This window comes from Drosophila albomicans, chromosome 2R (genome assembly GCF_009650485.2).
Source record: "Drosophila albomicans strain 15112-1751.03 chromosome 2R, ASM965048v2, whole genome shotgun sequence".
In the NCBI taxonomy this organism is placed as follows: domain Eukaryota; kingdom Metazoa; phylum Arthropoda; class Insecta; order Diptera; family Drosophilidae; genus Drosophila; species Drosophila albomicans.
In genome coordinates, this window is record NC_047631.2 from 8862736 (window position 1) to 8885380 (window position 22645).

Here is a 22645-nt window from a genome sequence, read left to right on the forward strand (position 1 = left end):
TTGCATTTTTTATGCTTGTTTTTTTTTTTTTTGTTGATTTTTAATTACTTTTTACGAATATAGAGTTTTGTATTTTGTGTTTGTTGCTTTTTAATGTCCTTAGTTTTCTTGCATATACACATTTTTCACTTTTTCCAAAAATTAACGAATGCTACATAATGTTGTGTGGTTGTTTTAATTACGATCATAATAATAAAAGAAACGTAAGAGCAATACATAAATTTGAAGTAAACAAAAAAAGTAGTTAAAGTTTTGAAAGGATAACAAAATTATCCTGTAGATGTGTATGAGTGTGTGTGTGTGTGTTGAGAGTGTAGCAAACTTGAAATATATTTAAATGTAAGTGTCTATAGCTATTATCAACTATTTTTGTTTGTTTAAAAAGTAAAAGTACAAATTAAAGCGCCTAAAATAACTAAATACATGAATCCATTTGACGCTGTTCATCCTTCATATTTGTTTAAAGATATTCAATTTTTAATATATAGATTAATTATTAATAAATTTTTCGGGGAAAGTACTTTTTTTAAAAAAACGGCATAAATTTACAGCTGTTGTTGTTGTGGTTTTGTTTGTAGGTGCGCAATTATATATATGTATATATCGAAATCAACATTAACATATTAAAGATCGCTCGATCTATATAATAACTATCTTTAGAAATTATACTTAAGTGTAGAGCTATATATATATATTTATATATTTAAAACGTAGCACACTTTTCGACTTGTAGTCCAAGTGGGTTTTGTTTATTTCTCTCCTTCCTTCTTTTAACAAGCGTGTATTTTGTTTATATATAAGTGTGGATGTATGTGTGTGTATGTGTGTGTTAAACTACGTTAATATTATTATCATTAGCAAATAGAGTTATTATTAGGATTATTCATAAATTTCATACATACATATCTTCTCTTATATTTATCTTTATCGTTTTTATTTTGTGTATTTACATTGAATATTTTCACGAGTTTTTTTTTGTTTTGTGTGTTTGTTTGTGTTGAATGGGTGTGAGTGTGTGTTTTGTGTAGGTTGCCGTGTTCTTCTTCACTTGTATATATTTTATAACTAAATAACTTAGTAACTTAGCTATTTTTGATGCGTTCCCGAGCTTAGCTTTGATTTTTGTATTTTGTATGAAACTCGATGCGTTCTGAACATAAACGAAACGAAATCGTTTAAAACAAGTTAAAATTTGTGTGTCTTGCTTGCTGCGACTTAAAAAATTGACGAAATATTGATAAAACAAAAATAAGAACGAATGATATTCATTTTGCATATATGATCTTAATAACTTTGGATTGGTTTACTGGTTTCACTTGCTGCTTACTTCTCTCGCTACTCGTACTTTCTATTCGCCCTTCGCTAAGCTTCTCTCTCTCGCTATCTCGCCATCTTACACTCGCTTGCGCATACGCTCGTGCCTCGCACCAATGCTGCGCTTCCATTCCGGATCATTGGGATCATCATCCACAAACGGATCATCGGCCAACTCATCGTCGAGCACATCGTGTTCGCCGAGATAGGCATCGATGCTCGCATCATACAGATTGCTGTCATCATTAACGCTTTTCGGTAATGGTTCATCTTCTGGCGGCGGCGCCAGATAATGGTAATCATCATCCTCCTCGAGCAACAGCTCATCTTCCTCCTCTTCCTCCTCATCGTCATCCTCTGGATCAAAATCATCCCTGGCGTCGTCATAATCACCCTGTTGCTGCAGCTGTTCTTTGCCTCCATTCAAACGTGTCGCATTCTGGCGTTTTGCATTTTTGACACCATTCAGACGCTGTGTCATCAGAGACCTTGTCGTTGTCTTGGACAACTTGCTGGCCTTGGCCTTACTGCTGCGTCGACTGCCGGATGCTGTCGATGAGTTGCCATCTCCGCCATTTGAAGACACCGATTTGCTTTTCGCACGCTTTGAAGTTGTTGTGCTGCTGAAAGATGTCGACAACTTTTGCTCCTTTGGCTCGGCTCGCAACTCAGTTAGCAGACGCTGATAAGTCTCCTCCGATAGTGGAAATACAAGCGGCTCAAACGGTGGCGGCTCGCGAGGAAACTATTGCAAGAAATACAAGTTATTAAGTAATGCAAGAAATTCAATTTAAAGTGGTACTTGCCTCTCTAGCATCTGGTGTGGCGCTGCGTCGATCTGGTTCCTTTAGCTTATGGGATGTGGTGCGACGACGTTCTTGACGTTTCGTTAGCTTTGTTCCCGTACCCGTACCCGTTTCTCCATCAGCATTGATCGAATCGAGCGGATTGTATAGCATCGTTTGTGCCAACGGCGAGGGAACACTCTCGTTATCAGCACCAGCAGCAGCAGAGACACCAGCCAGCAATGAAGCGGCCGGTGATGCTGGATCTGGTGTGTTGGCCCCACTCGATTCGGCTCGACTGTCGGCCCGACGATTGGCACGCGAGCGACTATTGCCAGGGAAATTGAGATAGGCTTCGTAGAGACGTTTCTCCTCGAGCATCGCAAGCTGATGACGCACAATGTACGCCTCATCTGAAGTGTCTTCGATCTCCTCCTCATCATTAGCGTTTGTGGCGGCGGCTGCTGATGGCAACTTTGCCACCGCCTCTGTCTTGTTTTTCTCCTTTAGCTGCAGCTTGGGACGCTTGCTCGGTGGCTCCTTTGTATCCTTTTTTGATGACTTATGTCCATGCTTTTTTATTTTGCCATTGACTGGCGTGGCTGGCTTCAGCATAGCATCCTCTGTTGGCTTTGAAGCATTGCCATTGACCAGACCATTGGTTAGTGGCTGCTCCAATGGCTTTTCACCGGTTGCTGTTAGGGAATTTTTCTTGCTCGCCTGTTTCAAGCCATTTACTTTGCCGGCAACTGGTTTGGCAATAGCTTCATTCTGCTCCTTTGTATCCGAGCTTGTTGTTGTCGATGCTGATGTTGTGAGTGAGATTGTTGATGAAGTTGTTGCTGACGTAGCTGCAGGTGAATTGGTTGTGGATGTTGCTGATTCAGTTGATGTTTCCGGCAATGTTTTCGTTTGCTCTTTTTGCCCTTCGATACAACCATTGCTAAGTGTCTCATCGGCTGCGTTTTGTTGATTACTCTTATTATTTTTATCCACAATGCGCCACCTGCAGATAAAAGGAGATCAATTAGTATACATTCAAGAATTTGTGGTATAAAAATAGTATTATGAGTAGAATGTCTTAAAACAAGTAAGAAAGCTACAGTCGGGTGCCTTTGACTGTGAGATACCAGCTATCCATTGTAAAAAGCAAATTTTAAAATTAATATATCGCAAAAATACCAAAAACATATCAAATTATATAGTATTTGCTATATTAATATAGTAAATTTGCTATATAATGCATTTAATGCATTTAAAATATACCATAGAGTGGAAAATATACCAAAATATACAAAAACAAAAAAGACGTGAATTAATTGGAGGCACAAAGTTATAATACCCTTCAACCCTATGGGCAGCGGGTATAAAAACTTTACCAAAATTCAAATTACTTTATTCTGCAAGTTATGCTAGCACATTATGTGGTTCATGAGGCAGTTTAAAACGGTTAAGAAAAATTCCTCTTGAATCTAGAGCTAAATTATTTAGTAAGATACAGTCTTAAGTTGCCCTAGTATTTTGTATTGTAGAGTTTAGTTATAAGGTTCAAAACGATTTAAAATATGTTCCCCTGAATAAATCATTGACTAGCTGATCATGCGTACAAACTTTAAATGCTATTAGGCTGAAATTCTTACATAGTCTTACACAATATAGTGTTATGAAGACAGACTTAACTATCGCCACTCATCCTAACGATAAACGGTAAATACTAGGAGGCTGAAATTTGTACTGCAATTTGATTGGGCAATAATACAAATAAAACAAACAAATGCACTCATTAAACTGTGACTTAGGTAATTCCACCAAGTATTTAACTTTTCAGCTACTCGAAGTTCTTTTGGTTCTTTTGCTTACTTTGGTGTGGGTATCTCCTTGTAGGGCAGGATCTCCACACGCGTCTGGGCGGCCATGCTATATGGTATCACGATGTTGTCAATATCATAGACGAGACGACGTCTCTCTGAAGTGCTGTGTGTGGGGTTATTAATTAGATTAATCAATTGTATATTATAATATTTATATACGAGTCGACTCACCGTTCATTGCGATGGCCGTGAATTTCGGCGGAATTGCGGCGACTATGTTGCTGCTGATCCCAATGGGAATCATCACCGCTGCAGTTGTTGTGTCTGTTGTTAATATTATTTGCTGATTGTTGTTGCTGCCGCTGCTGTTGTCGCTTTGAGACAGATTTACGAGACTTTTTAGCGCCATTGCCGCTGGAGATCAGAGAGGGATTGTGTTGCTGTTGCTGGTTGTATTGATGATTTTGCTGGTGCTGCTTTGGATCAGGCAACGGCGAATTTAAGCTGCCGTTCCCACTTGTCCTGGCCAACTGACGATGCTGCCTTTTGTTCGCTGCTGCTGCTGCTGCACAGTCCACAAGGAAGTTTTTGAAGAAACGAAAAACAAATTTGCGAAAATAAAACAAAATGTTTCGTTTGTTGATGTCGTTGTTACGTTGTGGTTGTTTTTGTAGTTGTTGTGTAAAATGATGATGACGTGATGTCGATGATATTGAGTGTGTGAGGTGAAAGGAAAAGAAATGCGAAAGGAAAAGATAAAAAAAGAAAAGAAAAAAGGAGAAAGATGCAAAATTGTTGTTGTTTTATGTTAATAAACAATTATCGAATTTGTCAAATGTTTACAATAATTTACTGTTGGCCACAAGTGGCGTTGTAGTAGGCGTAGAAGAAGAAGAAGTAGTTGCAGTACCAGTACCGTTTCCACTATCCAATCCCACGATGTTTCCTCCTCCTCCACTTTGTTGTGCTATTGCAGCTGCTGTTGTAGTCGTTGATGTTTCTTTACTGCTGCTGCTGCTGTTATTATTATTGATGTTGCTGTTGTTGTTGTTATTATTACTGTTATTGGTGTTGTTTCGACTGCTATTGTTATTATTATTGCGCTCCTTGCGTCGCACATAACGACGCTTGACTGTTGCATCGCCCGTTCGTCGTCCAGAGCCAGCAGCTCCGCCACCGCCGCCGCTCAGAGCGAGCGCCTCACGTTCCGCCTTCATCATACTCTTCACCACGGCCTTGGCCTGGCTGCGCATCACACGATATTGCCAATCCGGCTGTCGACTAATCGCCTCCAGATGCACGGACTGACACACATCTACAAAAAGAGGAGACGTTTTTTAGACATTCGACTTTATCAACTGGTAAGCGAGGAAAACACTTCACTTACCATCGGGAAAGCTTAGCACTGGGTGATAGCTGGCATCAAGCAGCGCCACACGATTCTGGGGCATTAGCGTTTCGGGCAGATCTCGCGGTGCCGTCGGATCCGGTCGACCAGTGCACAAAGTGCACGGCACTTGCGGCCATTGGCAGCCACATTTGATGTTGCTCGGGCGTGCCGCCTTCTTTGATATTGTGTGCATGTTGATGGTCTGGAAGAGCTTCCGTTTGCGAAACTCTGACAACATCAATGGACGCGTGCGACTGCAAAGCCAATCCGGCTGCGGTTCCGTCGCTGACTGCTCGGCTAAATCCCCCGTCGTCGATTGCAGCTCGTTATCTCCTTTCTTGGGCGCTGGCGTTGACTCGAGCAGTACATCGCCCTTGGAGCGATACAGATCGTTGTACACATCGTTGTGCTGGCGTATCTTCATCTCCAGATCGGCAACTTGGGCGCACAGCCAGGTCCAGCGTAACGCAATAGCAGCACGATCCCTTGTGTAGCGCCAGACTGCTCGTCGTGATCTGTGAAATAAATTGTATGAATTAAATATTCAAATTACATTGGCTGTAAATTAGTCATACACATGCCAATCAACTGACATATGTCTGCAGCTTACTGCATCAAATTCATTTAGTTTAACACTTTCATTTGATTCAAGTAAATGGTTATCGTGGGTTACTTGGCTTATTCTATTAATTTCATTCGTTGTAAGTGCAATAATTAAATGTATTGGTATATTGGCCGTTTAATTGAAGCCAAACTAGACCTAATCGATGTACTATTAGAAATTCTCTCTGATATGTCATTTAATAAAAGCAAGTGCCGCTTTGTTCTTCAAGTATTTCATTTGTACAATCTTTAAAGATTTACGATTATAAACAACTATCACATTCAGCCCTATAACTAAAGTTAACACCATTTATAATGAAGCAATTAACACTTACATTGGTAAGGACAATTGCTGGGTATTGTTGTAGTTGACCATCTCATCGGCGGATTCGCCACCAGAGCTCGACTCGGTGGCATCTGAGTCGATGGCATGCTGCACCTCACGCATTTCTGTGTACAAAAGACCCGCTACATGGGTCAGCTCGCTGGTCACATAGTTATCAAAGTTGGGCACGATTTCATCGGCACGTGGCATCACAATTCCGTCGGCATTTACTGCTCCTCCGACTGCTCCCGAAGAGCTGCTGCTGACAATGGCATCGTTCGCCTGCTGCAATTTTCGCGAACGCTTGCCCGGCTGTGCGGCATTGCTGTACCAGGATGAGGAGGATGCCAACGACGCTGAGCCGCCGCCAATTGTATGACAGATTTGTTGCTTACGCGCTGCCGTCTCAATGTGACGCATAACATTGCTCATCTGGCTGGCAGGCAGCGGATGCTTAATTAGATCCTCCCAGAAACCAACGCCCGGCCTTCCCGATACTATCGACAACACAGTGTCCTCCTGTTCTGTTAGCTTAGCGCTTCGCACCGGTGCCGATGGCGCCGCCTTATGTGAACTACGCGCCGACCACTCCAGAATACCAGCGACCTCGGCGCTGGCATGATGGCACATCTGGCGCGTTTGAAACTTGCGAATGCGTCGCAGCATGAAATCCATTTTACGTTCCAACACATGCTGTTGTTCTTCAAGCTCGGCATGACTCTCTTGCCAGGGTCGCTTGAGTGACGCATTTATGTTGCCACTGTTGCTGCAACTCGGCTTCTCCTCCACCTCCATGCTGGGCACAGGCAGGTTGCACTCTCCTCCCACTACGCCAGACGCTGCTGCTGTCGCAACGCCAGCAACAGCGGCAGCTGCTGCCGCCGCCTCCTCTTCGTTGTTGAGGAAACATACTTCATTGAAGAAGTTAAAATCACAGATTGTATCCGGATTCACATGTGTGCCGTCTAGGGTTTTGAGCGCCTTCAGCACCTCCTCGATATCCTGATCCTCAAGCACAGCGCCAGCGGCGCCATCCTTAAGGAAATTTATTGAACTGGAAGTGCTCTGCGGCGTCAATAAGGCGCCAGTCTGGCGGGCAACTGAATGTTGTGGTGAGGCGAGTAGATCAGGCTGCTGTAGTGGTGGCTGTTGGACTGGTTGCTGTTGCAGTGACTCCTGTTGCACTGACTCCTGCTGCACTGGCTCCTGCTGCAGTGGCAATGCTACGCTGGCTTCCAGCGATGAAGCGCTTATGTCCACAATTGGCGATCCATCCAATTGACTCAGGCGAGCTGTGTAATCGAAATAAGAAAATCCATATTAATATAACATTTCTAGTTTAAAAAATCTATCGAAATGCAAAGTACGCCGTTAACTGTCCAATGTTACATTATCCTTCAATGTAGTTGTTACTAATTTAACAAATCTCTCAAAAAATATAACAGTAAACTGAAAACTTCACACTGCTAACAACTAAATGTTACGAATAGAACTCTGTTAACAGCTGAATGTTACTATTTATCGTTATTTATTAACATTGAACTGTAAACTTCAAACTGTTAGCAGCTCAATGTAACTTGATTACAAAAACAAAAATCAAAATTAACCAGCATTAGTCTCATTTTGGTCTCTAAATAAATCTTCACTACAAATTTCCCACAAAAAATGTCAGAGCACAAAAACTAGACTATTTTTCCAGAAAAACAATAGAAGCGACGAATACGCGTAGACATTGTGGAATTCTTTGGAGGAGTGTAGAGTGAGCAGCTTACCCTCAATGTTGTCGGGAGCATCGGCAGCATCTTCCAGTCGCAACGATGTGTTATCTACGGGATCGAATGCTATTTGCTGCTGTGGCGCCTCGGCAACTGTTGCATCTGCTGTTGGAGTGTGATTTGAGGATGTTGATGGTGATGGAGGAGGTAGTGTTGACGCTTCTGTTACTGGAGCTGCTGCTGCTGCCACTGTGCCACTCGTTGACTGGGCCTGAGTTTCCTCAGCTGCCATGGACACGGACATGGAGTCTGATGCTGTGACTGCAGCTGTTGTGGCAGGTTGTTCCTTGCTTAGGCTAACCTCTGGCAGCGTTTTGCGTAGACAAATCTCTGCTGAGATTGCCTCCTCAAAGTCACTCGTCAAATTTGCCAGCAGCTCCTTACAGTTGTTGTTGTGCTCGGCTGCAACAACAGTGGCGTCTACCGTGGCGTCGCTGGCAACGTTGCCGCCGCCGCTGCTGTTGGTAGCTGCTGCTGCGCTGCCGTCGTTGCTGCTGCTGCTCGTGTGTGTTGTTGCGGCGCTTAGGCCCATTTGATCATTACTCGCTGGGAGGACTTCGCTGTAGCTCCTGCTGTTGTTATTGTTGTGTAGGTTGTTGTTATTGTTGGATTTACGTTTATTATTATGATTATTGGTTGTTGCCACTGTTGTTTGCACGGACGGCGACACAGTGCGCTTTGCTGCGTCCTTGGAGCGTGTAACACGCGTTGTCGTCGATCCAGATCCAGGTGTTGTTGCTCCTGCAACAGTTGGCTTCTTTGTAGTATCGCTTGTGGCACTGCCACCGCCGCCGCCACCGCTAGGCGACTCCAGTTTGCGCACAGACTGTCGTGTCCCTGTTGCGGGGGAGGCGGTGCTGGTTAATTTCTCCTTGCTACTCAGTGGCTCCGCGGTTAACGCTGGTGCCATACTTATGGTGAATGTTACTCCCACGCCAGCTGCCTCATCACTCACTCGTTCACTCTTAAGACTGCTCCTGCCGCTGATGGTTGCGAAATCCTGGGGGACTCAAATCGCTTAAATGCACGAAAAAGAAACGAAATTATTTTCATAAATTTATTTTGAAAATTGACACGCAAGAGATGCACACTTTGTTTTTCTACTTCTATTTCCCTGTTTTGCTTTCGCATTCTACTCGTCGCATACAAAAAACTTTTGGCACAAATCACGTTACAGCTTAGCATGTCATTCTCCGCCTGCTTTGCGTTTGTTTTCGATTTGGAATACACAAGGCTCTTTATGGGAGTGAGGGAGGGAGGGAGGTGAGTTTATCCCATTGACCGATAACGATAATTGCAGCAAACACTAATAAGCACGATAAATTAACCGCTTATACTGCGCTTTTTTTTTATTTTTGGCTGTCCCTTTTATACCGCCTATTAGGAAGTCTTCTTTCCGGCACCGCGTGCTTGTGTGTGTATATGTGTGTGTCGCGCGCATAAACACACACAACGCTGGCAAAGACAAACACACACACAGACAGCCAAGCGCGCCTATAGGCATATATGCGTGCCGTTTGCGAGAGCAGCGCAGAGAACGAGAGCGCGCGCTATTGCTATTGCTCATTCACAATGATGCGCAATAAAAAAAAAAAACTATAGAACACTGTCGCGACGATGGGCGATGCGGCGGCGATGCAAATGTGGAGAAAAGTTACTGACGAAATCTCAAGCTGCGCGTTTGAAAATCAAAAGTGCCACATTTAATTTGCATTTCTTGTGTGTGCAATCGTGCACGTTCTATGTGTAATCATTACAGTGCGTGGTCGCCTTGTTTTCCATGTTTTTTTTATGTAATTTGGTTTATTGAATTTTTCACCGTTGGCAATTAAGTGCCTCGCGCCTTTACAATATGCGCACACAAACAAATAAAAACGCACACAAACACGCACGCAATATGTACTAAGTACATGCATACATACATATGTATATACTCATACATATGGATACAGAGCACTCTATGCCAGACTGACTATTGGATGTTTGTATGTATGCGTGTTATGTACATGTCTAGCACTATTTTCAGTTATTTACACAATATTTACAGTACTTTTTGTTCATTGGGCACCTACAGAAACGCCTCAAAATTACTGAATATATTAAAACAGTTTCGCTTTTATCGCAAATCACAGAGTATATACACATACACACATACGCATATGTATTTTTCGTTTCGACAATACGAAAAAAAGTAGTAGAAAACGTTTTCAGCGCGAAAGTAACCAAACTGTGCACTACACATTCATACAAACACAGACACACATGTATAGTTCCCGACATGCAGAAGCAAAAGCACGCAAGAATTTGTAATTTTTTTTATTTTATAAATCTTATTGCTATAAATTTAATACGCACAATTTCCGTCGCTTACACAACGCACGCAATTATTTGAAATCTGTCGATTTTTACTACAATAGCGGCGTGGCCCGCGCTTCGTATATTTATCGTTCTTGTTTCACGAAATTTTTTCCTCATTTATATTTTTCATTTGCTGCCCTGCTACGCTTTTGGCAAAACGACGTGTATTCGGAGCTGTACTCGTTTCTGTGCTGCCAGACCAAAGTACGCACATGGGTTATACGGCTGTCCCGCTCTCACTTATGGAACAGCATAGGCAATTCCGCATCAGTGTTGCAATGTGTGTAAGTGAGATGTCGTTACAAATGGTTACTTTTAATCGTTACTCAGGCACAAATGGCAACACCCATCCGTGAATAAACGTTACTACTTAAAATACAACTCTGCATCTAGTACTTTATTTTTGTTTTTATTCTTGCCCAGCAGTGTTGATGACATATGTACGTACAAAATACAATACTAATGGCTAATAAGTAAAATGCTGGAAACGAAAATAATAATTGCTAATTGGTTAACTGCTAAACAGTAATGTATTATGAATTAATTTATGTATTTCTATTTCATTTTAGAGGACTCAGCTAAAGAGATGCTTAACGGGGTAAAGTCATTTGGTTTGCAGTAATCGTAACTACAGTGTAATTATTCTGAAATAAAGAAAAATTGTTTTTAATTATACAGTTGTAATTTAGGATAATGCATTACACCCGCTACCCGCTACAAGGATGTTATAATTATTATTTTTATAGGGCCAACGGAAGACTAAAAGACAGCCGTTTGATATCATGATGTGTGTTGATCTCGGAGATTATAATAAAACTCCTAGGTGGATTAATATTGTGTGAAATTTTGAAATAGATAATGGTTTTTTTGGAATTTCAGAAAATTAATCGCAGCTTGATCCATTTTAATGAAAGCGGGCAGTGGGTATTTAACACATTCGACTTTCGCGTTGGCGTTCTACTGATTTTGCAAACTAACTTTTTATGACAAACCCATTGAATGAATACTGTTCTATCTGCTTCGTGGGTGTAAACTCGACTCTTTCAATCACACTGGCGGGACTGCCTTTGGTCTCAAGCCAATGTTTCCTGCAAACGACTTTCAATTAAGAAGGCACCGAATAAAGCAATTTTCCAATTTACATTTGATTCAGAGGAATAAGAGGTGCTTCCAATTCGCCCTTAACTGTTCCATTGATGGTATTAACGCACCAGCCTCGTACTCCTAAGGTGTTTGCCTTCCTCTCCGTGTACTATAATCACATATGAACCAAATGGAATGTCCATGACCCTTATAATCATAAGTCCTAGTTAAATAATTTGACGCTCTTACCTTGCGAAAGAAGACACCTGCAAAGTAGGAAAGTGAAATTATAAATTTACAAAGGTGAAAGAAGCGATTTGGGATCAACAGACGGGATCATTATTATAATACCTTGGACTTTTCCAAATACTTCAAAGCAACACGTATATAATGCTGACGACGACATATTATTTCCCGTTGCTGGCGAAGATATCAGTGCGATTGCAATTAATGTTATTTGTATTTTGACAACTAAATCTGATTTATATGAAAACACCATAACGACCGAGAGACAGAGAGAGTTGCCAGCCGGTTTGCCTATTTATTTATTATATCAGAGACGTAGGGTTGTGCTGGGTTCATTTATAATGCATGTATTTTCTTTAGTATTAAACTATCAATAATGTCGAGTAAGTATTCATTATTTACTTACTTATACTTCTTTACTTACTACCAAGATGAACGGGTAAGAATTTGATAGTAATGATTAACAGAATAATATTAATTTCTTTTCTTTGGCTTTGTCTGCCGTTACAAAGATGTGTTAAATTTAATTAATATTATGCTTCAATATTAAACTTTATAACAATTATTCAAAATGAAATAGAATGTAATTTAAAAGGTAGATTAATACTATTCAGATATTTGGCAATGGTATAATTAATTCGATGTAATGGTATTATTAATGCAATAAATATATTTAAAACATTTTTAAGATGATTGTTATTTTTTCTCATATACAAAAATATATTTACAATGAATTGTAATGTTTGAAAATATATATATACGATTTTACAATTATATTTTTTTTGTCATCAAATTTTGGCCACTTGTTTCTAGTCTTCCCTACAGATGAATTCTGTACAGATTTAGGAAGTACATATGTACATATACTCCAATCCTACTTACAATCCAATTACTCACCTTAATATATATGCATTATCGCGCTACAAAAGTGTCCATTTAAATAGAAATATGCGAACATCACTTGCACTAATTTCCATCAACTGGCCTTGGGCAAAACTTTAGCGATCTGGCAACACAAGTCAATTTTGCTTTGACGAATATATTGCAATTACAACAAATGTATGTGTAGTACACATTGTGTACATATCATAATCGAAAACAACAGGTTTGTTTAATTAGTTTACTTGCTGTAGTAGTCAAATGTTGTTAATTTATTTGTAACAATTTACGTGGTTGTCAGTTTGAGTTGTAGCTTAAACTAGATAACTAATGGTTAGTTTAAATAACAAAATACTATGGACACAAATCAAGTGTAAATTCTGTGGAAATATTGCCGGCAATTGAAACCATTATTTAATCGGATCTATAGGCAACCTGACTTTTGGCCGCCTTGATGGTGTTCTTCATGAGCATGGCCACCGTCATGGGACCAACGCCACCAGGAACCGGGCTAATGTGTCCAGCTACCTGACGTACCTCTGTAATGAAAAAAAAAACAAATTATCTCTTATTTCTCTTGAAAAGATTCCCATATATTAAAATAAATAAGAGGGAATGGCAACTTACCGTCAAAGTCCACATCCCCGACAAGCCGGAAATTGCCAGTCTGCTCATCCTTGATGCGATTGATGCCCACATCAATGACACAAGCACCTGGCTTCACCATGTCCTTAGTAATCAAACCAGGCTTGCCCACGGCCACCACAATAATATCGGCCTGGCGACAGAACTTGGCCAGCTCCTTTGGCGGCGTATAGCGATGACAAATGGTAACGGTAGCGTCCAGCGCGTTTGTTGCATTCTTGCCATCGGAACTCAGCAATATGGCCATGGGCAGGCTGACATTCTTGGAGCGACCCACGACGACAGCATTGCGGCCAAAAGTCTCAATGTTGCTCAGCTCCAGCATTGCCTTAATGCCTTGGGGCGTCGCTGGAATTATGCCCTCCATGTCGAGGGCCAGACGACCCACATTGATCTCATTGAAGCCATCGACATCCTTTTCTGCGCATACAGCATTGCAAATGGTGCGCTCATCCATGTGCTCGGGAACTGGCAGCTGCACAAGAATGCCATTCACATTGGGATTGGAGTTCTGCTCGCTGATCAGCTGCAACAACTCATCCTGGGTGGTGGATGCTGGCAGCACTTTCGTCTCACTGCTGATCCCAATTTCCTTGCAGGCATTCATCTTATTCGTCACGTACTTTTGGCTAGCGGGATCCTCGCCCACAATGATGGCGGTTAAGTGGGGCGCCCGATGACCAGCGGCCATGAATTGTTCCAGCTCCTTGCGAAGCTCACAGCGTATGTCCTTGGCGAGGCCGCTGCCATCGATGATTTGAGCCATGTTACTGTAAAAAAAACATACATTGCAGAAAAGCGGATTAGATATCACCTAAAATATTTGAGCTGAAACCAAATTTTATGAGAATATTTCTATAAACTGCTCATTTTTATTTTCAATTTAAATTTTTGAAATGTTTTTAATTTTATCTAATTACATTATAGTAATAGTTATTTGAATTAAAAAAAATACTTTTTCTATTTTAAAATCTAAAAAGTGTAAAACCAAAATTCGTAAATTGGGGGAAAAAATCAATATCATAACATAATTTTCAAAAGTGCCTCCATTTATAAAATAACGATTTGAAATTTTAAATGAATACCCTTGTGAATGTGAAAAATCATAACGTTCAACATCATCAGTTCTTTACAAAATCTTATCTAGTGCTATATGTATATGTATAAGTAATTCATATTTCCCAGTGTGTTTTATTTAATAAAAAAATAAAATATATTTATTTGCAATCCCTGGTAAAAGTACATAAAAAAGGGGAATTTTCTGTGTTGTTATGAAATTGATAAGTACTCAACCCAAACGACGAAGTGGGGAAGAACCGCATGATTGCGCTGGTAATTCCCCGCTGCAAAAACAATAATCGACACGGTGATTCACCCAGTTTGCCCATGTAATTCCCCTTGTCACACAAAGATGTGAATCCCCTTTTTGAATTGAACGAGACAAGTTATTAATGGGAAATGAGTGATTCTGTAATTTTGTCATCAACTTAGCTAAACAAATGTATACAATAGATATGTGTGCTTTAAGGCTAATCGTGGATGGTGAGAAGTCCCATTGCCTGAAGCGTTAATGCAAATGATTTGTACTCGGCTTTACTAGACTTGTAGTGTATGTAGTTAAGCATGCCCTCGGAATTCGACCAGAGGAATATGAGTTGATTCATTGAGGATTTCTCTGCCAGTTCTTTCCACTTGGGCAACTTGGCATTCCGACTGCTTGGCTCATTAAGTAACGTGACCAGTTTGTCGAAACGCGTTTTATTATTGAGCAACTTTTCCAGTTGTCGGTTTGCATATATCTCATCCAACTCCATAGCCGTCTCCTCGGTTTTAACGACCATCTCAGGCTCTTCTGTTTTAATCTCCATGGTCGGCGCTTCAGGGTTGCTCTCCTCATCATCTTCGGCCGACGACGATTCCATTTCTTCCTTCACATTGACCGGTATCCAGGTCATGGGCAAATTGAGTTTATCGGCATAAACCTGCTCGAGTACCCGTCTGCATTTATCGTTATCACGGCCGCGGGACAATTCCAATGGCGTCAGGCCGGCTGCATTTTTCGCCACCAGTACGTCAGTGACATCCTGTGCATCCAGTATCAGCATAAGCAACTCTAAGTTCTGCTCCAACACTGCCATATGCAAGGCATTGTTGCCATCCTTGGTGTTTGTCACATTGATAGAGCTGCGATCATGATCAATCAACTTCTTTGCCACATCATAACGATTCTGGGTGATGGCCATGTGCAGAGGCGTCAGACCATCATCGTTTTTCAGCGTCAAATCCAGTTTGATGTTCTGCCCGCCATTGAGGAAGCTCTCAATGCAATTGAGATGCTCCTCCTTGACGGCCACATGCAACGCCGTGTTACCTATGTGATTCTGTTGATTGGGACTGCAATCCAAGGCCAACAATGGCCGTATGTAGTGGGGACGATTCTGTTGGCAGGCTACATGCAAGCCATTGTCGCCCTCCGCATTGGACACATTGTTGGCCAGCTCGTGCAGCTTGAAGTAGTTCATAACTTGGAACATTTTAAATGCCAGCTTCAAGTTATCCTTGCGCTGGCTGATTACCTCGTGGAGCAGCGTATCGTTGCTTTCGGTGTTGTTCAGCGCATGCTCGGTGAACAGATCCTTGACACGTTTTCGCGTCGCCTTAAAGAGCTGCTCATCATCGCTTGTGCGTCGCGTTGCATCGAAGATCTTGAATATTTCACTCAAATAGTTGCTGGTACGATTCTGTCCCGATGATGATGTGCCGGCAAGTGCTGCTGATGAATCCGCCTGTGAGTGACCATCGTTCTCCAGCATACCTAACATGGGCACACATAGTTTCTCCAACTCTGAGGTGTTCACTTTCAAAATGTTGCGACACGACTCCGGCAACAAGTCATCGACGTGAATCTCGCGACCAAACTCTTGGCTAATGGTCTGATCATGAAACGAGACGCTCGGCAAACCCTGTTGCGGCACCGTTTTAGGTAACTCAAAAGAGTTATGTCCACTTCCGCCGCCGCTGCTGCTGCTGCTGTTGAACGAGGAGCAAGTGCGTCGACGTTTGCGCGAAACAATCGCATCGCGGGGCTTGTAACGGAAGGGGAGTGGCGGAAAGGATCGCTCATCGTCCGAGGGACGTATCAGCTCAATGGAGACGGCCACCTCCTTCTCCACATCCTTGTCGCTGTAGGCGGGCGTTTGACAAACAATTGCATACTGATGATGCACATCGGATTCACGGAATTTGGCATATTGTTCCCAAACCGTTTCGCCATCTTCGTTCTCCTCAAAGAAGCGCACCTTAATATTTTTCTTGCTGACCTTCTCCACTAAAAGGATGAGCTCGTCGTTGCCCATAACGCTGCCCGTTGGTTTGCTCAGGCGCACAATACGCAGCTCGCCAGTTTGAGCGGATTTACGATTGTTGATGGCATTGCTGAAAACAGGCGCCGCAATCGGTGTCCATGTGTTGTTCTCCTCAATCTTAAAGGCCTCAAAACAGAGGCGTACCTAAAGTATTTAAAAAAAATTAATGAAACAAGCAAAGCATGATGGCACACTGCTGTACAAACCTGATTCAAATTCATGTCTTTCGCCTCGCGCTCTGTTTCCTGATGCAGCTCTTGTATCTGCTTGGTGGATAACTCTCGGCGTCCCAACTGGAAGACCAATCGATCCTTTTTCTTCTTAAGCAGCTCGTCGAAGATATACTTCTTGGCCGTGTGTATGATGCCCATGTTGATGAACTGCGCCACATAGCCACGATCCTGTGACACGTGCAAATCATGTGGATCGCAGACATCGTGCTCATCCTTCCTCACGACCAGTTGATGCGAATGAGGACTATCCAGATTGGTTTGGAACAGACTGCAACGTATTACCGCCGGTCCCTTGTAGTTGCGCAATATTACCTCGGGAAATGTTTTTGGAGTGCGTTTCGAGTTTATACCATTGAGCGAGCCATGTGTGCCATGCATTTCGGACTTATAGCGAAAGCGAAACTTTTCCACCGGTTGCTCGGCAATGTGAAGCACAGCGGTGTATTCATTTTTGATGCCCATATTTGTCACATTGTCCACCACGTTGGTGGTGGTGGGGAAGCCCACAGATTGTGGACTGGGCGTTGCATAGAAATGATCCACTGGCATGTACATATTGCCAAAGGTTAGATTACTGTTGTTGTTTGGATTGCTGACATCGATATCCATGCCGAGGTTGCCATTTGTTAGCAGCTGACTTGCTTGCGTTGTGTGGTAAGGTGAGTTTTGCATGTGGTGCTGTAGTTGGTGCTGTGGTGAAGGTGAATTCGATGATATCGCGGGCAAATTGAGGTTGGCAAACTCATTTTGCAGCACCATTGTTTCGGGGGAGTGCGCGGGCGAATGTGTCATCGATGTTGGTGAATTCGCACTGCTGTAACCGCTTGTGCTGGAACAATCATTGTTATTGACGTAGGCAACGACATTCTTGCCCTGATCCAAATCAAAATATTGATTCATTATCTCGCTCGCACTTTTTCCAAAGCTCCACGTGAGCGATTTGTATCTCTTTCACTTTTATATTTGTATGATTGTTTTTTATTTTGCTTGTTCACTGCGTTTTCGGATTTATAACGACGCAATTAACACCGAGCAAAGACTCGACGAACCGTTTCGTTGCGCACTCAAAACGACAATGAAACCAATCGGCTGCTGTTCGTGTCGAGCTGAACTAAGCGTCGGGCGTTAGAGGTACTTCCCCGATGTGTGTTGTTATATACTATGTCATTTATCAGCTCTCTTGATGCGCACAACCAACGAATTTACTGACTCATGGGTTATTCCGATCGTAGTGTGATTTTTTATTTTTCACTTGCTTGCAGCGGCGAATGCTTTATTCCACTGAATTCTCTTCGATGCGAATGAATTGTTTATACAACGAACGGCACGCAAACAAATAAAACTCTGCGAACACATTTTGTAGCACACTGGCGTTATATATAAAAATAGCTAAACGAGACGCTCGTAGAACTTCTAAATTACCTTATGACTGACACACACTAACGTACACTGGGCTTTAGTTTAGACGCGACTGATAACAGGTTTTAAGCTCTCTGCGCAAAGCTTTTTCAAAAGTAGCCGCACACCAAACCCGATTTTTCCTATCTACATATTTTGTGTGAGAACGTTGTAGGAGTTTTTCACCACGATAAATAACTGAAGTGCACTTCACCTTGCCACCTTTACAGCAGAAAGTTCGCACGCGATGGCAACGCTCAACGCTTAACACTAACAGCTGTTTTCTATGCTTGACACACGTGCTAATGCCAATTGCTTTTGTTTTGTATTTGCCATAAAAAGTAAAAGCAATCAAAACAAATTGGTGACTTGCAAAATAACTAGAAGCAATAATTGATATTTTAAAGCAAATCTAAACGTATTTATTACTCTTTAATGTATGAATCTTTTTTTTTTTAAGAAATGCAATCAATAAATGCCGTATAAATATTAAATATTAACTTACGCACAACTTGGCCTTATTTGGTGGATACTAATTTTTTTGGTAATTGTATATAACGGTATGCAATGTCTGCCAAATCTGCTGACCAAACGATTCCACATTATTTTTTGTTTTCTTTTGCACAACAGGCAAATTCTAAGCTGCCGAACTTGGATAAATTTTTCATCAACTGATTGCAAAGTTTGCGATAGTTATTGCACAAACATACAGTAGGTCACAGCTTATTTCAACCACCACCAACCGACAACTTTGAGTTAGTGTACTGGCCAAACTAAAAGAGGTATTAACTTTATTTAAACGCAGGATTTTAGTTTAATGTTTTAAAATACAAGATATTTTGTCATTTATCCACTAATTTTTTGTTTACTATATAAAATTATTGAAAAACCAAAAAATGCCAAAAAAAAGTACCACAGCTTATTTCAACCAGCAACTTTCCAGCTGTGCGAAGATCAGTTTTCTAGGAAAATAACTGGTCTTTATGGATCTATTGCTTTGTGTATAGTATTTTCAATACATAGAAGTTAGATTTTCGACATTTTAAGCTTTAGATTTCGAAATAAACGCGTATTTTACAAAATGGGTCCGTGAACCACAATTGAGAAGGAAAATGACGTCATAGCTCCTTTAAAGAATGGATTTTCCCGTCCAAAAATTTATGAAATGCTGCATCTGAGTGTTTCGACTGTGCAAAGAATCATTTCATTGTTTTTTTTCGCGAAATTATAGTGCATGAGAAGGGCAAAAATGTACCCAATGCATTTTTTAATGAGACCGACGCGCGTTATATTGTCCGGAAAATCGGGAAAATCCAAAATTTTCGCCACCAAAATTTGCCAGTGTTATAGAGGAGGAATTGAGTAAGGCGTGCCACCCAGAATCAATTCGAGAGTACTTCGGGAAAGTAACTTTAATGACAGTACAAGGCGCAAGAAACCGTTTATAAGGCGCGCGAATCAAAAGGCTCCTTTGAAATTTGTCAAGGAGCATGTGGGAAAGGATAAAAACTTTTGGAACTTAATCATATTTGTGACGAGTCCAAAATCAACATTTTTGGCTTGCTTGGAGCTCCATATGTCGGTCAGAATCCAAATTCCGGGCTTCAAAACATAAATTTAAAGCCTACAGTCACGCATTACGGTGGTAGCGTCGTGGTTTGGGCCTGTATGTCCACAGCCGTAGTCGGAAAACTCAATTTTATTGACGCGACCATTGACTAGACTCAATACCTAGAGGTACTGAATGTCAATTTGATCCAAAGTGCAGATAAACTGGGTATTAAGGATGATTTCCGCTTCTACCAAGACAATGACCCTAGGCTTAAGGCAGGAATTAGGCAAGATTGGCTAATGTGCAACTGTCGTCATGTCATGAAACCATCAGCTCAGTAACCTGACATAAATGTTGTAAAAAATTTTTGGGCCATTTTGGACCAGAACATCGGAAAAAGGCCAATTTCCAACAAATCTAACCTTAAAACGGCTTTAGCGGAAGAATGGGACAAAATTAGCCCCTACATCACAAAAAAATTGGTGGAATCTATTCCAAACTGTCTGGAAGGAGCTATTAACCAAGAAGGAGGTCATACGAAATTCTAAATACACAGTTTAACATATTTATATTTAGTTATTTTCAGCTGGTTGAAATAAGCTGTGGTACTTTTTTTTGGCATTTTTTTTGTTTTTCAATAATTTTATATAGTAAACAAAAAATTAGAGGATAAATGAAAAGGTATCTTGTATGTTAAAACATTAAACTAAAATCCTGCGTTTAAATAAAGTTAATACCTCTTTTAGTTTGGCCAGTACACTAACTCAAAGTTGTCGGTTGGTGGTGGTTGAAATAAGCTGTGACCTACTGTACATACATATTATTTACACTCACACACTCACGCAGATAAAGGAAAACACAATGCACAAGAAATACTGCAAATTTATTAAATTAAATTATACACATATCTACATGTGTCGCGTTGAAGTAAGCAGAAAAGGTAACTGAATAGAATACACAGAAATATGCACACACATAAACATAGGCTCCACACAAAGCCACCGATACCCACAAACATACATGAACATATACATATGTATGTATGTATGTATGTATGCCAGCACTCTTTCACGTAAAGGCATACTGAGTGGGCTTTGATCTTGCCTAAGAGTTAAAATTCAAGATATTGAATATGATATAAATTAATTAAAAATTTTAATAAAATTGATTAACAGTGATTAGCACGGGGCTTGCCTATTGACCCCTTAACCGTGTCTGTTGCTGTGCGGGGATTGCGGGGGCGATACCTGCCTCTTATCAATTGAGTTTATTTTTGTTTATTTTCATTTACAATTAGCATAGCGTAACACGAGTAATAAAGTTGTTTTGTCTGTGCGCCTCTTACATCCCACAATAATACCACTTTCTTATCAGTTTACACTAAATGTATTCTACCTTGTTGTGACGTCAAATTTGTGCACTGATTTTCCACTTGTGGAAAATGTAAACCGCTCTCGTCGTACGTTCTTAATGAACTGCACGATATTGAGGATCGCCTCACACGTGCGCAAATGTTGCTCTCCAAATTTAACCGCGACATGTTGCCGAAGTTTTTTTGCTTTTTTTTTTATCCAAAGCGAGTAAGAACGATAGCGAATTAGAGGGAGAGAGCGCGACTTAAAAGTTTTAGGCAGTCAAAGCTTTTACACGTGGTTCTAACAGTTTTCTGACATCAATTAAAAGAAAAGTGAAGTAAAGCGTTGTAAATTGTTTTAATAATTTTTTAAAATGTAATATTAAATATAAAATATAAAAAAGACAATTAAGTTTTAAATAATTTTTTCTAGCTGACATTTTTAAAAATGCTTTAATTATATTTGTGGTAGAAATGATCTTAGTTGTACAAATAATTCAGTACGTCACTGTATAGTATACTGCGTATATTTGTTGAGTGTTTTTCCAGCATCTTGTTTTGCTGGGCGTGGAGATGACGAAATAAGAAAGTGCGATTACTAATTGCATTGCAACGCAGTCTAGCTTGTGACGTAAATAAATCGCCAAGAGATCGATCGTTCAATCGATCGGTTGTCTTGAGCTGATAAGCCTTTAGAGATGCACTCCAACCTCTCTCGTATGCTATATGTGGAGAGCCTTAGTAACTGTTGTTTTTATTCCTAAACTGACACTGCAAGCGTCATCAAAATTGATGCTCAGATTGGCTTGAAAAACATGTTATTTTCAAAAAGTGGTCTGATAAGCAAGAAAGGAAAGTGTGAGTGGAATATGTGTTGAAACAATAATGTCGATTAATGGAAAATCATTGAATTAAATGGAACAATATTGTAAGGAAACAATATAAGGTTAAAAAGAAAACAATAAATAATTATGTTTTTTTTTTACGAATTTTTCTTGCTATTGCTTTAAACTTAAAAAATAAATATTGTATGTAAATAACAAAATGGTTTTCGTATAAAATTGCGGATAATAATAATAAGGTAATTAGCCATTAATTATTAATTTAATATTATTAATGGAAACATATATTACATTCGCAACAATTATATTTAATATAATTATTAAATTGTGTATTTTTCAAATTTCAATGCAAATAGTATCTAGACACTAATTGAATTACTTTTTGAAATAAAATTGTTGAACATACCTTGTGAAACGCATTTTGTAAATAAAGTTGATTGACTTGTATTCTCGATAATATAAAATTGATTTTTTATTTGGTTTTTGAGGTTTGCTGATTTGTGCACAATAAATTCACTTGATCACCGTCGCTTTTGTTGTAAAATATTTCAAAAGTGCATTGTCTGCGCGCTTTTTATAATGCGAGCTTTGGTATTTTTTAGTACTTTCTATGGACGTGGTATTTATCGATAACTTTAGGCACATGTGCAAAAAAAACGATGGTGTGATCGCTTGTAGCAGATCGCA

General features: G+C 40.5%; 4 protein-coding genes and 1 long non-coding RNA gene across 14 annotated transcripts; 1 reads left to right on the forward strand and 4 right to left on the reverse strand.

Annotated features, from left to right (window-relative positions):
• Nucleotides 1–16: 16 nt before the first annotated feature.
• Nucleotides 17–10521, reverse strand: LOC117576341 (platelet binding protein GspB). 8 transcript variants are annotated; one of them, XM_052008230.1, is made up of 9 exons: nucleotides 10359–10521; nucleotides 8001–9020; nucleotides 6239–7520; nucleotides 5298–5815; nucleotides 4827–5225; nucleotides 4142–4472; nucleotides 3960–4073; nucleotides 2121–3105; nucleotides 17–2059 (listed from the first exon to the last, which is right to left on the reverse strand). In XM_052008230.1, exons 2-9 carry the CDS (start codon nucleotides 8911–8913, stop codon nucleotides 1394–1396), a joined length of 5208 nt encoding a protein of 1735 aa, XP_051864190.1. In that variant the 5' UTR covers nucleotides 8914–9020; nucleotides 10359–10521; the 3' UTR covers nucleotides 17–1393. The 8 variants fall into 8 exon arrangements, with proteins under 8 accessions (XP_051864190.1, XP_051864189.1, XP_051864188.1 ...); XM_052008229.1 differs by having other exon boundaries at nucleotides 4142–4475; XM_052008228.1 differs by having other exon boundaries at nucleotides 4764–5225.
• Nucleotides 10522–10561: 40 nt separating this feature from the next.
• On the forward strand, nucleotides 10562–11031 carry LOC127566234 (uncharacterized). The gene is made up of 2 exons (XR_007955510.1): nucleotides 10562–10645; nucleotides 10931–11031. It is a non-coding gene; the product is annotated as an uncharacterized LOC127566234 (long non-coding RNA).
• Nucleotides 10755–11955, reverse strand: LOC127566232 (acylphosphatase-2). Its single transcript, XM_052008246.1, has 5 exons — nucleotides 11796–11955; nucleotides 11694–11710; nucleotides 11504–11613; nucleotides 11340–11449; nucleotides 10755–11005 (listed from the first exon to the last, which is right to left on the reverse strand). Exons 1-5 carry the CDS (start codon nucleotides 11941–11943, stop codon nucleotides 11001–11003), a joined length of 390 nt encoding a protein of 129 aa, XP_051864206.1. The 5' UTR covers nucleotides 11944–11955; the 3' UTR covers nucleotides 10755–11000.
• Nucleotides 11956–12796: 841 nt separating this feature from the next.
• On the reverse strand, nucleotides 12797–22511 carry LOC117576339 (bifunctional methylenetetrahydrofolate dehydrogenase/cyclohydrolase, mitochondrial). 3 transcript variants are annotated; one of them, XM_052008243.1, is made up of 3 exons: nucleotides 22365–22511; nucleotides 13197–13984; nucleotides 12797–13108 (listed from the first exon to the last, which is right to left on the reverse strand). In XM_052008243.1, the coding sequence occupies exons 1-3, from the start codon at nucleotides 22376–22378 to the stop codon at nucleotides 12984–12986; spliced, it is 927 nt and encodes a 308-aa protein (XP_051864203.1). In that variant the 5' UTR covers nucleotides 22379–22511; the 3' UTR covers nucleotides 12797–12983. The 3 variants fall into 3 exon arrangements, with proteins under 3 accessions (XP_051864203.1, XP_051864204.1, XP_051864202.1); XM_052008244.1 differs by lacking the exon at nucleotides 22365–22511 and adding an exon at nucleotides 21158–21259; XM_052008242.1 differs by lacking the exon at nucleotides 22365–22511 and adding an exon at nucleotides 18716–18878.
• Nucleotides 14660–18169, reverse strand: LOC117576335 (nuclear factor NF-kappa-B p110 subunit). The gene is made up of 2 exons (XM_034261009.2): nucleotides 16786–18169; nucleotides 14660–16723 (listed from the first exon to the last, which is right to left on the reverse strand). The coding sequence occupies exons 1-2, from the start codon at nucleotides 17710–17712 to the stop codon at nucleotides 14744–14746; spliced, it is 2907 nt and encodes a 968-aa protein (XP_034116900.2). The 5' UTR covers nucleotides 17713–18169; the 3' UTR covers nucleotides 14660–14743.
• Nucleotides 22512–22645: the final 134 nt, after the last annotated feature.

Bases quoted from the DNA above. Each gene is read 5' to 3' on its own strand.
- LOC127566232 (XM_052008246.1), bottom strand. From the start codon at position 11,943: ATGGTGTTTTCATATAAATCAGATTTAGTTGTCAAAATACAAATAACA. The intron at 11,450-11,503 runs GTAAATTGGAAA...AGTCGTTTGCAG, and splicing joins CTTATTCCTCTGAATCAAAT to GAAACATTGGCTTGAGACCA.
- LOC117576335 (XM_034261009.2), bottom strand. From the start codon at position 17,712: ATGAATCAATATTTTGATTTGGATCAGGGCAAGAATGTCGTTGCCTAC. The intron at 16,724-16,785 runs GTTTGTACAGCA...TAAATACTTTAG, and splicing joins AAGACATGAATTTGAATCAG to GTACGCCTCTGTTTTGAGGC.
- LOC117576339 (XM_052008242.1), bottom strand. From the start codon at position 18,813: ATGTGGAATCGTTTGGTCAGCAGATTTGGCAGACATTGCATACCGTTA. The intron at 13,985-18,715 runs GTAAGTTAATAT...TTTTTTTTACAG, and splicing joins CAAATAAGGCCAAGTTGTGC to TAACATGGCTCAAATCATCG. The intron at 13,109-13,196 runs GTAAGTTGCCAT...TTTTCATTACAG, and splicing joins CGGGGATGTGGACTTTGACG to AGGTACGTCAGGTAGCTGGA.
- LOC117576341 (XM_052008226.1), bottom strand. From the start codon at position 8,913: ATGGCACCAGCGTTAACCGCGGAGCCACTGAGTAGCAAGGAGAAATTA. The intron at 5,226-5,297 runs GTAAGTGAAGTG...CTCTTTTTGTAG, and splicing joins AGTGCTAAGCTTTCCCGATG to ATGTGTGTCAGTCCGTGCAT. The intron at 2,060-2,120 runs GCAAGTACCACT...TTCTTGCAATAG, and splicing joins CCACACCAGATGCTAGAGAG to TTTCCTCGCGAGCCGCCACC.